Source organism: Schistocerca nitens, chromosome 11 (assembly GCF_023898315.1).
Source record: "Schistocerca nitens isolate TAMUIC-IGC-003100 chromosome 11, iqSchNite1.1, whole genome shotgun sequence".
Taxonomy (NCBI): Eukaryota; Metazoa; Arthropoda; class Insecta; order Orthoptera; family Acrididae; genus Schistocerca; species Schistocerca nitens.
The window spans coordinates 145055425-145070173 of record NC_064624.1 but is presented as its reverse complement, the minus strand read 5'-3'; the positions used below and the strand labels follow the sequence as shown (position 1 = coordinate 145070173).

At 42.1% G+C, this 14749-nt stretch overlaps 1 protein-coding gene across 1 annotated transcript in view; it reads right to left on the bottom strand.

The window, feature by feature from the left end:
* Positions 1-14749, bottom strand: part of LOC126212725 (neurogenic locus notch homolog protein 3-like) — a 119470-nt gene that overhangs the window by 38576 nt on the left and 66145 nt on the right. The window contains exon 2 of the mRNA XM_049940136.1: positions 611-1187. Coding sequence (XP_049796093.1) covers positions 611-1187 — 577 coding nt within the window. The remainder of the gene's footprint in view (positions 1-610; positions 1188-14749) is intronic.

Sequence of the window (14749 nt, the reverse complement as noted above, 5' to 3'; positions counted from 1 at the left end):
CGTGGCACTATCACAGCACAGCCCTACATTCATGTTTTAAGCGCCTTCTTGTTTCCAACTGTTCAAGAGCAGTTCGGGGATGGCGATTACATCTTTCAACATGAAAGAGCATCTTTTCATAATGCATGGGCTGTGGCCGAGTGGTTGCATGACAGTAACGTCTTTGTGAAGGACTGGCCCGCACAGAGTCCTGACCTGAACGCTACAGAACACATCTGGGATATACTGGAACGCCAGCTTCGTGCCAGGTCTCACCAACTAACATCGATACCTCTCTTCAGTGCAGCACTCCGTGTAGATTGAGCTGCCATTCCCCAACAAACGATCCAGCACCTGATTGGACGTATGGCTGCGAGAGTGGAAGCTGAGATCAAGGCTAAGGGTGGACCAACACCACACTGAAGTCCAGCATTACTGATGGAGGGCTTCATATTCAGCCAGGTGTCTGGATACATTTGATCACATAGTGTATACAAGAAAATGGATATCAGTAGTAGTGTATTTTACTGCGCAAGCACATCTAATTAAACTTTGTGGTGGACATTTTAGGCCTGGCAGTACACACACTTACCGCTGTGTAACGTAGAATTGTAACTTGTCTCACGCTTACCTGGTGTCTGTCGGTGTCTCTGCAATCAGATGAGTCAACTCCACAATGGTTTGTGGGTCGTTAACTACAGCCTCAGCCCAGCCCTGCGTCGCCATCACACGGAGCATGTGGGCCTTTATGAAGGCGACAGCGGCCTGCTTCAGCCTGTTGGCGGAATGCCTAATCGCGATAACACCTGCAGCTGCCGCAGTCTCGACAGACAACTGGGCGACCACCTGTTGCTCACAGTGCGCTTTCAGTACCGACAGGCCGTATACGTCGGCGGCGACCAGCAGCTGTGGGGCCATGCTGGGCAGCTGGGGCACCTGCAGGGTGTAGAGGTATGCCAGCACCTGGCGCAGCACAGGACCCTCTGTGTCCGAGAGTACGAGCTGGCTGCTGCTGCCCTCTACTGTGACGCGACGGACCATGTCCGCAAACACGGGACTCCTGGCGGCTAAGACAGCCCTGTGAGCCACGAGCCGCGTGTCCCCGGCCAGCAGAGTCACCACAGCGCCGTCCCCGGCGTCCAGCAGGGCACCCAGATCCACGGCCGTGGCCTCCTCAGCCTCCTGAACTCGTCCCACTGTGAGGGATTCTGGAACACAGTTTCCCAAGGGACAGGTGGGAGTGGCTGCCAGTGCAGAGTTAATCATTTTATCAATTTAAAGGCATTTATAAAGCTGCCATCAGGATAAAATTCACACACTAGATTAAAGTGTGTAGATGAAGGAAATAATACTTTTGGAAATCTATTACATCTCCTCTTAAAACTTCCCTATTTGCTTGTAATAAATGCCATGGAAGGAATACAGGCCTCCTATCATTTGTCTCTTTGTACAATTACTTGCTCAAAGTATCAAAATGGAGATCTAGCACAAAACTAAGAGCATATTTTATTCAACACACAGTCCCAATTTCTACACTTATTTAAGAAAACAATGATATTTTATGTCTGAAATCTGTACCCCTCTGCCCTTAACTGCTAGCCCAGCATGTTTCTCTCCAGGAACTGATACAGGGGATCAACTAACTGCTGTCACAGTCTGGAATGGCTTTCTAGAAACATGATATAGAGGTGGCGGGCATAGCTTGATGGCAACGTCTCACATATTCCAACATGACAACACCCAATATTTTGTAGGGTAGTGGCATAACGGCCCCCTCCCCCCCTCCCCCAGTGGATAAAATTAAATTTTATGTGGGGTACAAACAACTGTGTCCAACTGTGTTTCGCTCACAATACTAAATTATTTCTAAAAGATCATGTTTATCATTACTATTTCACAACAATGTAATAGTTATTACATAAGTTAACATTAATTAATTTTTATTTTCAAATAATAGAAGTAATGAATGACACAATGTGGTGCATGCTACAGCTTGTCAAACGAATGTATGAACTTCATCTTCCACACATAATCCTCCTGCTGCACACAATAGTTTTAACTTTGTACCATGATGGAGAAATCGAGACATATAGATCACATATGCTTCAATATCTCATAAAAATTTCTAGCAAATGACCAGAAATTTCGTCATCACAAAGTTCATAATAGTAAATGAAAAAAATATTAAACTTCCAACTCAACACTTACTATGTAGTGGCTACTATTGTAGTGTAAGATGTGTACAGTACTTTATTTTTATTATTGTTTGTGGCACCTAGTCAGACACAAAGCGTTGGCAAGTTAAAATCTTTCGATTTCTGACACTGCAGAAGTAAGGAGTCCAGCAATCAAGTGATTCAGAAACAGTAAGTAGAGTGCACGAATTTTCACTTGATTGATTTTAAGTAAAGGTGCAGGGTGAGGCTGACACAAGCGTCAATAGAGAGAGAAGTGGTGTAGAGGAAACAAGTTTTGTAACAACTGCATAACTTCACTGCAGACAGTTAGCTAACTTCCATTTTTGGGTAGTCTTAGACGCAATGAGAAAGGCTACATCATTACAAATCAGAAGTACCAACTGTATAATTGACATATTAGTCTGAGGTTTAATTAAACGTCTACAAAAGCTAAGTATCATTTATCTTTCATCACTTTCAAAATAAAAAATTTCAAAGGAAATATTCTTCTTAGTGGAGCTTAGTTAATTGCTAAAGATGATGACTTAGTGTGTGTGTTTGGGTGGGTAGGGGGGTGGGGTGGGGGAGGTGGAGCTCTAGCTAGTGTCTGTTTGCACTCTGGGATAATGGTCTCAGAAAGGTTGGGAGCCATTACTGTAGGGGGATATGTCAGGGCCAGTCATAGAGAATATGCCATATTTTCAACACACATTTTTTCCATCATTTGATAATTGATGACACCCTACCAAATTGTTGCAGATGGTACTGATAACTGACCTTAGTTGGTGTAAGTTCTTCATTACAAGCTGTTATTAGCGCTGAAAATAGTCACAGTTCCAGTTACTACGTTAGACGATCAGGTTGATCCTTTAAATGACATTTTAAATTACTATTATTTATTGCACTTATTTTCTATCAGCTAGTTCCGAAAATCCGAGAAACAAGAAAGCCCTGGGAAAGACAACATTCTAGCTGAATATGTCGAACATAGAAGAATTGGAATTAGAAATCTGTTAAATACTCCCTAGCGTAACATATAGAAAAAGGGGAATTTGCCCTCAGATTCTAGAAAAACATTATACGATATTTGTCCTTAAAGGAGGAATGTCTTAAAATACGAAAATTACCGAAGTCTTAGCTTAGTTGAGAATGCCTTATCAAATAAAAGCTTCCACTGTCTTCGAACAATTGACACAGGATTATCAGAAAGTCAGTTTGGATTCGGGAAAAAGTGAAGAATCCAAGAAGGAGTAATATCATTAAACTTAATTTGAAATTGTAAATACATAGCTTTGGTAGGTATACAGGAAACGTCTCGTGATGTAAAATGGCCAAATAAAGTTTGAGGTACAGGAGAGAGTAGGAATATGCATAGAGAGTTATATGTTATGTGGAAGCTGTATTATAAAAGAGAAGACTTCCATTGGAGTGCACTCTACACAGGTTCTACGCATGTTCACAAATGAGTCCGGCAGGGTGGTGTACTATAAACAATTACCTTTAATCTATTCAACATAACAGGTACTTGGGAGGGGGAGAAGTGTTACATGTATTAATGCAGGAGAATAGAGCAGGTATGCATGGCATAGCTGTTTTATCTGAAAGTGAATACAGTCTAGGCCCATGCTAGTGGCCTCTGTGTGCATCAGAACCAGAATGGTCCCAAAAGTGCACCTCCAAGGTGAATTTGGATAATCCATGAGTGGACATTGCACACCACACAGTCTCCCATTGAGGGTAAAGTGACATCTCGATCGCCAAATACTGACTCTCAGCCCCCAACTGTGCCAGTTTCACTTACTAACGAATCCATACAAATAAAAGTGGCCGACAACAACATGGGGTGTTCGATGGGCATTCTAATTCCCATTGTGTCCCGCGGCTGGGGCATTGGACTGGATGAAGAAGACCCATTGAGTTCCCTCCACGGTCGCCAGATCTAACACCTATGGACTTTTACTTGTGGGGAACTGTGAAAGATAACGTCAATCGACGTAAGCCACGCACGCTGGAAGAACTTCGCCAGTAGATTACAGCGACATGTGCAGTGATCTCCACTGTAACACTGACTGACATAGTTGCGACGAGCCGGAAGCTGTGGCCGAGCGGTTCTAGGCTCTTGAGTTCGGAATCGCGCTCATGCTACAGTCGCAGGTTCGAATCCTGCCTCCGGCATGGATGTGTGGGATGTCCTTAGGTTAGTTAGGTTTAAGTAGTTCTAAGGGAGTAATGCCATCAGATGTTAAGTACCATAGTGCTTAGAGAATTTTAACGACCGCTCGTCATTCTGCTATGTGTATAGCCACCGACTGTAAACATTTTAACACTTAAAGTAACCCTATGCTAAGCTGAAAGTTGTACAACATATGTGATGAATTATTAGTTGTAAAATAAACACATAAGTAATAGTTTTCGTTCTTTATGGTGTGCATACATTTTTCTGGCTGACTGTATATAAAGAAGAAGAAAATATGTTAATTAGTTACAAAGTTCGGCGTGTTACAATTTATTCAAAATGTAAACGTCACTACATATATTCGGATTAAGGTTATGACATCTTCGATGTGCCTGCCGTCATTGGCGATGAGGTGGCGCAGATGAATAGCGAAGTTCTGCGTGACCCGCTGAAGTGTCGGGAAAATCGATGCTGGCGATGACCTCCTGAATGTCTGTTTTCAGCTCAGCAACAGTCTCTGGGCTATTGCTGTACACCTTGACCTTAATACAGCCCCACCGAAAGAAGTCGATGTATTCAGATCCAGAGAACATGGAGGCCAATCGAGACCCATGCCTGTGCCTCCTGGGTAACTTTGGATAATCGTGATGATATCATCTTACAAAACTTTTATGTACCGTTCGGTAGTCACCAAAAGAATATTGCACTGATTATTCTGTGACTGGAGACTGCACACCACACAGTCACCCGTTAAGGGTGCAGAGACTTCTCGACCACCGAATGCGCAGTCTTAGTCCACCACAGGTGCCAATTTCGCTTAGGGGCGAAACGAAACCATATTCACATCAAAGTCCTGTTCGTCAATTCTGGAGACAAGAGTGTATCCGAAACAAAACTGCTGTTCCATGGCCCTCGGGCTTAATGGCTGAGGAGTTTGAATTTTGTATGGGAAAAGATGCAGGTCTTCAACAACTATACGTCGCGGTGCCTCCCATTTGATTCCCAGCTGCTGTGCAGCTCGTCTGATAGATTTCCTGCGGCTGGTTTGAAACACAGCGCTTGTCATCTTGATGTTTTCAGGCGTTTCCATCCGTTTTGGTCCACCGACATTGCGAACACTGTCAGCATCTTGATTTTTAGCACACACGGACCGGTTGTCTTCATCTTGATCTCGGTCGCACCACTTCCTTTGAGCCGCATTTGGGCTGTTATTGCTCGTGTAGTAGGCCTTCACAAGTGGTATATGTTCAGGTACGCTGTACTGTGACGTTTTCTCGTGCACATAGCCGACAACAACAAGGCGCACGTGCATACGCAAACTAATTCCCATCATCCCCCGCAGCCAACGGTGCAATTTGAACGTCATAAAGCAAACCGTTCAGAAGCTATGACGATTTCATTTCATGTAGGTCAATAATTGTCACCCTCAAACTTCCTGGCAGATTAAAACTGTGTGCCGGATCGAGACTCGAACTCAGGGCTTTGCCTTTTGCGGGCAACTGCTCTGTCGACTGGGCTACCCAACCACGTCTCAAGTCCCGTCCTCTGGGCTTCAGTTCTGCCAGTACCTCGTCTCCTACCTTCCAAACTTCACTAGCACTCCTGCCAGGAAGTTTCATATCAGCGTACAGTCCACTGCAGAGTGAAAATTTCAGTCTGCAAACATTCCCCCAGTCTGTGCCTAAGCTATGCCAACGCAATATCCTTTCTTTTTTGGAGTGCTAGCCTTGCAAGATTCGCAGAAGAGCTTATGTGAAGTTTGGAAGGTAGGAGACGAGGTACTGGTAGAGCTGAAGCCCAGAGGAGGGGACGTGAGTCCTGTTTGGGTAGTTCAGATGGTAGAGCACTTGCCCTCAAAAGGCAAAGGTCTTTAGTTCTTGTCTCGGTCCGGTACACCCTTTTAATATGCCAGGAAGTTTGATATCAGCGCACACTCTGCTGCAGTGTGAAAATTTCAATCTCGGTTGGTTGGTTTTTTGGGGAAGGAGACCAGACAGTGTGGTCATCGGTCTCATCGGATTAGGGAAGGATGGGGAATGAAGTCGGCCGTGCCCTTTCAGAGGAACCAACCCGGCATTTGCCTGGAGTGATTTAGGGAAATCATGGAAATCCTAAATCAGGATGGCCGGACGCGGGATTGAACCGTCGTCCTCCCGAATGCGAGTCCAGTGTCTAACCACTGCGCCACCTCGCTCGGTGTTCAATCTCGAATTGTCACCCTGTAGGAATAACTTTCCTTCCTGATTTCTATCGTAAACATGTTGTTGTTGTTGTTGTTGTTGTTGTGGTCTTCAGTTCAGAGACTGCTTTGATGCTGCTCTATCCTATGTAAGCTCCTTCATCTCAAAGTACCTACGGCGCTCTACTTGATGTATTCATATCTTGGTCTCCCTCCACGCTGCTTTCTAATACTGCACTGGTGATACCTTGATGCCTCAAAAAAAAAAAAGGCAGACCAACAGATCCCTTCTTCTAATCAATTTGTGCCACAAATTTCTCTTCTCCCCAATTCTATTCAGTACCTCCAGATCAGTTACGTGGTATACCCATTTAATCTTCAGCATCCTCCTGTAGCACCACATTTCGAAAGATTCTATTATCTTCTTGTATAAAGTTTATCGTCCATGTTTCACATCCATGCATAGCTACACTCCATGAAAATACTTTCAGAAACGACTTCCTGAGATTTAAAACTATACTTGATGTTAACAAATTTCTCTTCTTTTGAAACGCTTTGGCAGTCTACATTTCACATCCTCTCTACTTCCACCATCATCAGTTAATTTGCTCCCCAAAAATCAAAAGTCATCTACTACTTTAAGTGCCTCGTTTGCTAATCTAATCCCATCAGCCTCACCTGATTTAATTCGACTACTTCCCATTATCATCGTTTCGCTTTTGTTTAAGTTCATCTTTTATCCTCCTTTGAAGACACTGTCTGTTCCATTCGACTGCTCTTCCAGGTCCTTTGCTCTCTCTGAGGGAATTCCAATGTCATTGGCAAACCTCAAAGCTTTTATTTCTTCTTCGGATTTAAATTCCTACTCTGAACTTTTCTTTTGTTTTCTTTACTGCTTGCTCAGTACATAGACTGAATGACGTTGGGGATGGGCTACAACCATGTCTCACTCCATTCTCAACCACTGTTTGCCTTTCATGCCCCTCGGCTGTTATAACTGCCATCTGGTTTCCGTACAAATTGTAAATAGCCATTCACTAGCTGTATTTGACCCCTGTCGCCTTCAGAATTTGAAAGAGAATATTCCAGTCAACATTGTCAGAAGCTTTCTCTAAGTCTACAAATGCTAGAAACGTAGGCTTGCCTTTCCTTAATAAACCAAATAATCGTAAACATACGCCAGTGTATTGCTCTTACGTCTTTCACCTTAGGCAAATACATTTTTTTCAGCTTTGGAAGACAACAGTCAATTATGAATGAAAAACGAGCCCAGTACTGTTATGTCGTCCATCAGTCCCTCCCGATGGGGATCCCACACCGCACAGCAATACTCCAGAATAGGACGGACAAGCCTGGTGTAAGCAGTCTCTTTAGTAAAGCTGTTGCAGCTTTTAAGCGTTCTGCCAATGAACCGCAGTCTTTGGTTTGCTGTAAGCAAAAAATTATCTGTGTGATCGTTCCAATTTAGGTTATTTGTAATTGTAATCCCCAAGTATTTAGTTGGATTTCCAGCCTTAATATTAAGTGTGACTTATCGCGTAATCAAAATTTCTTTGGATTTCTTTTGCACTCATTTGAATAACTTCACTCTTTTCTTTATTCAGCTTCAATTGCCACTTTTAGCAACATAGAGATATCTTATCTAAATCATTTTGCTCTTTGTTTTGGTCATCTGATGACTTAACAAGACGGTAAATAACAGCATCATTTGCAAACAATCCGAGAGGGCTACTCAGATTGTCTCCTATGTCGTTAATATTGTTCAGGAACAACGGAGGGAAAAATTTGGAAATTTGTGGTAAGGTCTTATGGGACCAAACTGCTGAGGTCATCCAAAATTACACGCTATTTAATCTAACATAAAGTAACTTACGCTAAGGACGACACACAGACCCATGCCCGATGGAGGACTCGAACCTCCAACGGGGGAGTCACAGGGAGCATGACAAGACACCCCAGTCCGCGCGGCTACCCCGCTCGGCAACAACAGACGGCCTATAACACTTCCTTGGGGAACGCAGGATATTGCTTCTGTTTCACTCGATGACCTTCCGTCTATTACTACGGACTGTGATCTTACTGAGAGGAAATCACGAAGCCAGTCGCACAACTGAGGCGATTTTCCATATTCATGCAGTTTGGTTAGAAGACGCATGTGAGGAACAGTGTCGAAAGTCTTCTGGAAATCTAAAAATATGGAGTCAGTTTGACATGCCCTGTCGATAGCACTCATCACTTGATGAGTATAAAGAGGTAGTTGTGTTTTACAACAACGATGTGTTTTGCATCCGTGATGTCTATGTGTCAATAAATCGTTTTCTTCGAGGTAATTCATAATGTTCGAACACAGTATATGTTCCAAAACCCTACTGCAAATCGACGTTAGTGCTGTGGGCCTGTAATTCAGTGGATTACTCCTACTTTCCTTCTTGGGTATTGGTGAGACTTGAGCAACTTTTCAGTATTTAGGTACGGAACTTTCTGTGAGCAGGCGGTTGTATATAATTCCTATATATGGAGCTGTAGCATCAGCATAATCGGAAGTGAACTTGAGTGGGGTACAATCTGGACCGGAAGCCTTGCCTACTTGTCTCTACTTCTATGTTTCTCATCTAGGCAGTTGTTCTTTATCGGAATTCAGCAATATTTACTTCGTCTTCTTTGGTGAATTAGTTTCGGAAAACGTGTTTAATAACTCTGCTTTAGTGGCACTGTCATCAATGACTTCACCGTTGTTAATCGTGCAGTGGAGGTATTGATTGCGTCTCGCCACTGGCGTGCTTTATGTATGACCTGTCGCTGTCCTTGATCACTGTCAACTGTCTTCAGTGCGCGATTGGCCGCAGACACGCACTGCCGCAGGAGGAACACCTGTTTCTGGAGCTGAGCCGTGCGCCAGGTCTAACATCATGGAAAGGAATAGCTTGGACGTCTACCTGTCGCTAAAGGGTTAATAGAGGTGGCGTTTGAACATTTAAGCTGCTGATTCAGAACAGCTTACACCATGGAATTCCCTTTCACATATAGGCAATATTGAAGCAGGTATACAGAATCACTGCATACTCACATACACATCTTTTGTGCATTGGCTGTTGGCTTTTCCTTTCACACACTTGTAACCACAAGGAAAACGTTTATATTTTGTGCTGTGTCAAACATTTCGTTGGTTATGTCTCTTTGTACATATATCCATACACAACTTACAGTGCTTACGCATTAAATGTTGCTGTCGTTGAGGCTGCTCCCTGCTGAGGACAGATAGCTGCACCTCACCGTGGTCGTCGTATTCCACGCCAAGACGGTGGCCAAGGAATCAGGGTTGGAAAGATGTTTTGCTCTAAATGCAAGTCCGTCTGGAGACTACACACCCTGTTCCTCAATGCTCAAAAACTCCATGATGCTTTCACAATACTTCTCCTCCTTTCGTTTCTGCCCCTGTGTAGTCAACAGGGAACAGGCGATTGCTCCAGTGTTTTTCTTTCGTCCGTGAACATTATACTGTTGTGTGCATATTGTTAATACTCTACGGTTTATCTATAATATCTGGTCTCATTCCTGAATAACGAAAGACGTCTCTCCTGTATGCATATTACATCTGTTTTTTATCAGATTTTTCTGACACAAAAATTAAACAGATTTGAGACACAAAATAAAGTTTAATAAGACTAACTTAAATTGTATAGGCACTTAAGGTTTTAGCAACCATATACACTTCTTTCAGTCCTTTTTATATATCTTGTGTACTTCACCATCATAATTGTACGAAAAAATGGACTACGCCTGTCACTATAGACTTTCATTTTGCCTCTACGCATCCACCCTTCAATACCTGATCTGCTGCCCATAGAAAAGTACACTTTCAATGGCTTGCTTGTGCCATGTGTACTTGCAAGTAATAACCCATCTAAAACGTAAGACCACTAACAGCCATAATTATTAGTCTGCAAATAGCGCAAGTACTGATATAATATTGTTTAGTACACTGTTCTCAGTCACCTGTAGAAATATCTGCAGTTATACCCATTACACAATGTATGTCTACATGTAGGAAGGTTAACGATCTGCAAGTATAACTAATTACCCACACTAAGCATTTGAATGTTATATACACTGAAGAACCAAGGAAATTTCGTGTAGGGCCCCGTGAGCACGCAGAAGTGCCGCAACACGACGTGGCATGGACTCGACTACTGTCTGAAGTAGTGCTGGAGGGAACTGACACTATAAATCCTGGAGGGCTGTACATAAATCCGCAGGAGTGCGAAGGGGTGGAGATTTCTTCTGAGCAGCACGTTGCAAGGAATCTCACTTATGCTCAATAATGTTCATGTCTGGGGAGTGTTGTGACGAGTGGAAGTGTTTAAACTCAGAAGAGTGTTCCTGGAGCCACTCTGTAGCAATTCTGGACACGTGGGGAGTCGTATTGTCCTTCTGCAATTGCCCAAGTCCGTTGCAATGTACAATGGACACGAATGGATGCAGGTGATCAGACAGGAAGCTTATGTATGTGTCGCCTGTCAAGAGTCGTGTCCAAATGTATCAGGGCAGTAGAGAACCAAGGCTGCTGTGGCCACACTTTCCATTGTGCCACATGTATTGAGGATGGCGGCCATGACGTCATCCAAGATGGCGGCCTGTAGACTTGGCAACAGCGCATGACATCATCAAAGATCGCTGATTTTGGCGGGAAGTTTGAATTTTGGCAGGAAGATAGGTCAATTTGGCTACCTCCACTAATCTAACGCTCCAGAAAAAAAATTGGCACGAAATTCAAACACCAGCAGGATAATGCGTCACATCAGGAAAAATGGCGGGAAAAAGGAACTTCTCTTTATTATTTAACCACTTTCAAGCATGTGTGTTCGCCACAAGCTCTAGAGCACAACTGGTATAGATGATATCGTTGCCACCTGAGAGCGCCATGATGACATTATCCAAGATGGCGGATTTTGGCGGGAAGAAGTTCAATTGGGCTACCTCCACTAACCCAACCACCCCTCCCCCATTAAATGGCGGGAAGCTCAAATTCCAACATGATAATGCGTCACATCTATTAAAATGGTGGGAAAAATGTACTTGTCTTTATTATTTAACCAGTTTCAAACAAGTGCTTGTGCCACTGAGTCTGGACTCCAACTGACTTAGATCATATCGTCGCCACCAGAGATCGCCACTGTGACGTCATCCAAGATGGCGACCGTGATGTCAGTCAAGATGGCTGGACCCAGAATACCCACCATATGGTGTAGGATTGTACATTTGACCTGCCTCCACTAACCTAACCCCCTCCTCAATGGAGATTGAAACACCTCCGATTAAAATTCCTTATTGGATTTTGTGTAATTTACCGAAGCTGCCAAACAGTTAATTATTACGATTATATGGCCGTGTGCTTAATGGAAGAAAGGCTATTGGTTTTTCTGTTGGTTTCGGGGGTATTTCAACCGAGTGCAGCTCTTCTGAGATTGAATAGTGGAAATGATAGAAAGTTTGTCTATTATTAAGGACCACAAAGGTTGTGATGTACAAACTGATATATATATTTCGTACTAACACACAAATGCTGAGGCAGTTGCTACCTTCGCCTTACACGTCTAATCACAGTTACATCTTTATATTGGTTGTTGATTTTCAGTACTTCGTCACACGCAATGCTGATGGTTAAGATTCACAACAATCCTCAGTGCAATCCATGGTTGTTGCTGGTCGACGCAGTTGACGCGAAACACATAATTCGGCACTTGTCACTTTCTGTTTCATATCACTCACAAATCGGTATTAGTGAGGGTCAACCCCACGACGATCAGGGGGACGTGCTCACTCGTCATACTCTGGTGAATTTTACTCGACCACCATTCTTGCTCTTCTTTTCAGCACCACTTCTAACTCGATATTCTCCAGTACTACTCCGCACTCGACACTAGTCTCACTGCCTACTGCAGCGCTTGACAATCGACTCCTGTCTACTATCAACTTCGGTGTCGGATACTAGCATCAATGTTCGTGGGATCACGGATCCCTTGCATCCCCGCTCTAAAAACTTTCTTTGTAGCCACAGGGGAAAAAGAATAATAGGAAAAATTATCACATAGCATATAAATGAAAATGTGGAACATTTAAGTTCTGGTTAAAACACTGAAAATTACATCATATCACAATTAATACCCTATTGTCTCCGGTAGCAAACTGCCCCTAAAGAAACATTATACAACATCAATATATCTTAATTAACATAGCATGGTAAATATTTTTAGAAAACTTTGTCTTACATTCAATTACCAAAAATCTTCATTTTCAAAGGTTTGTCTGGGCCATTAACTACATATTTGTTACTGGCTAATCTCTTATAACTAGCTACAGCAAAGACAAGAAAACAAACTGGTTGAATGCCAGGTACCCCTTTGGTATGCCGTACTTTTTAGCGGGGTTCCTGCCGTCCATACTACTATCACTCTAACTTATAACTCACTTGGGCAACACACATCAAACTTAGGGAAGAAATTCACAACTTCTTCATTTGAGTCTTTAACACAAGCAAAATTGAATATCAAAACAAAATATAGCATTTACACCTTGACGTATGCAATTATTTTACAATTCCTCATACCTCTACAGATTCAATAATATTAAATGCTCCATTATACCACTAATTATGTCTTACATAACTATTTACATCGCCATAACTAATGTGGCCATCCAATGAAACATTTTTAATTACGGATCATTTCATTTTGCCAAACATTACTGCCATATGTGAATTGTTATCACTAAAGCTTACATGAAAGGTACAATATTTCCTATTATATTGATATTAATTCAAATCTGCTATATGGATATTTATTATTCATTACACAGTGCCAGAATTCTGCTTCTAAAGCTTGACCTAAGCACAACCATAATTGACTCTGATAGCTAATTGGATACAAGAATTAATCATTACTCATGAGTTACACTTTCTGTTTTATCAGCACACTTTAGATCAACATTTATACCTACAAGTAACTTGCAAACTGATGTTGCTCATGTGCTAAATGACATACTTCAATACTTCAAACATCTCATACTCAATACACTTCATTACACATAACTCCCTCAACTTAATAGCAACTTCAACTGCAAATAAATATATATCTTCAACCTACATCAATCCTCCATATACTTCAATACTTCAAACATCTCATACTCAATACACTTCATTACACATAACTCCCTCAAATTCACAGCAACTTCAACTGCAAACAAATATATATCTTCGACCTGCATCAATCCTCCATATTCGCTGCAATAACTGCATAAAAATACTACTCCAGACTCCTTAGTCTCTCTGTACATAATATTTCACATCATTTATTCGAACAACTATCTCCTCATGTATTTGTTTCTTTATATGTTCATCTACTTACAAGCTGATCCATTACTTCGATTCTCTTACAATTGCTTGACCTTTTCATGCCGCTTAAAACAACTCTGTAAGATTACACAAACTCTTGTTTGACCAATTAGCTTCCCACCACATTTTATAAACATTAGCTTTCTGATCTAGTTCTCATTTTATTACTTCTGGAACTAATAATTTTGCAATGTACTGACACTAAGCTGATTTTTGACTTATTGATTCTTTGACATCTCATACTCTACATCAACAGTAACTACTTATCCTTATTTTAAGTCAACTATAAATCTGCTACATGGTTCCTGACTGAATTACTTGGATGACCACTACCAATCCTATTACACACTAACTTTCTTAACCTAAGGATAGAGAAAGATGGTAGAGAAGTGAAACTTGAAATGAGAAATAAAGTCTCACCCAGCTGGGAGCATACCAGTAGCCACTTGGTATACCAGCAAAGGAGTTGCTGGCTCCCTACACCTTAACTACTTGTCCATATATGAGTGAACTATAAATTTGCTATATGGTTGCTGACTGTATTATTTGGATGACCACTGGCTATTCTAAGTACTATAACTTTCTTAATCTAGCGATAGAGAAAGATGGTAGAGAAGTGAAACTTGAAATGAGAAATGTAGTCTCACCCGGCTGGGAGTGTACCAATCGCCACTTGGTATACCAGCAAAAGAGTTGCTGGTTCCCTACACCTAACTTTCTTCAATTCGTACCTCATGATCCCTTCGTCTATCTTCTTCCCTCTCATATTTCCTGTCATTATCATCATCATCTTTCCCATGATTGTGGTAAAACTGTCGACCATTGCCATGGTTCGTATGTCCATTACC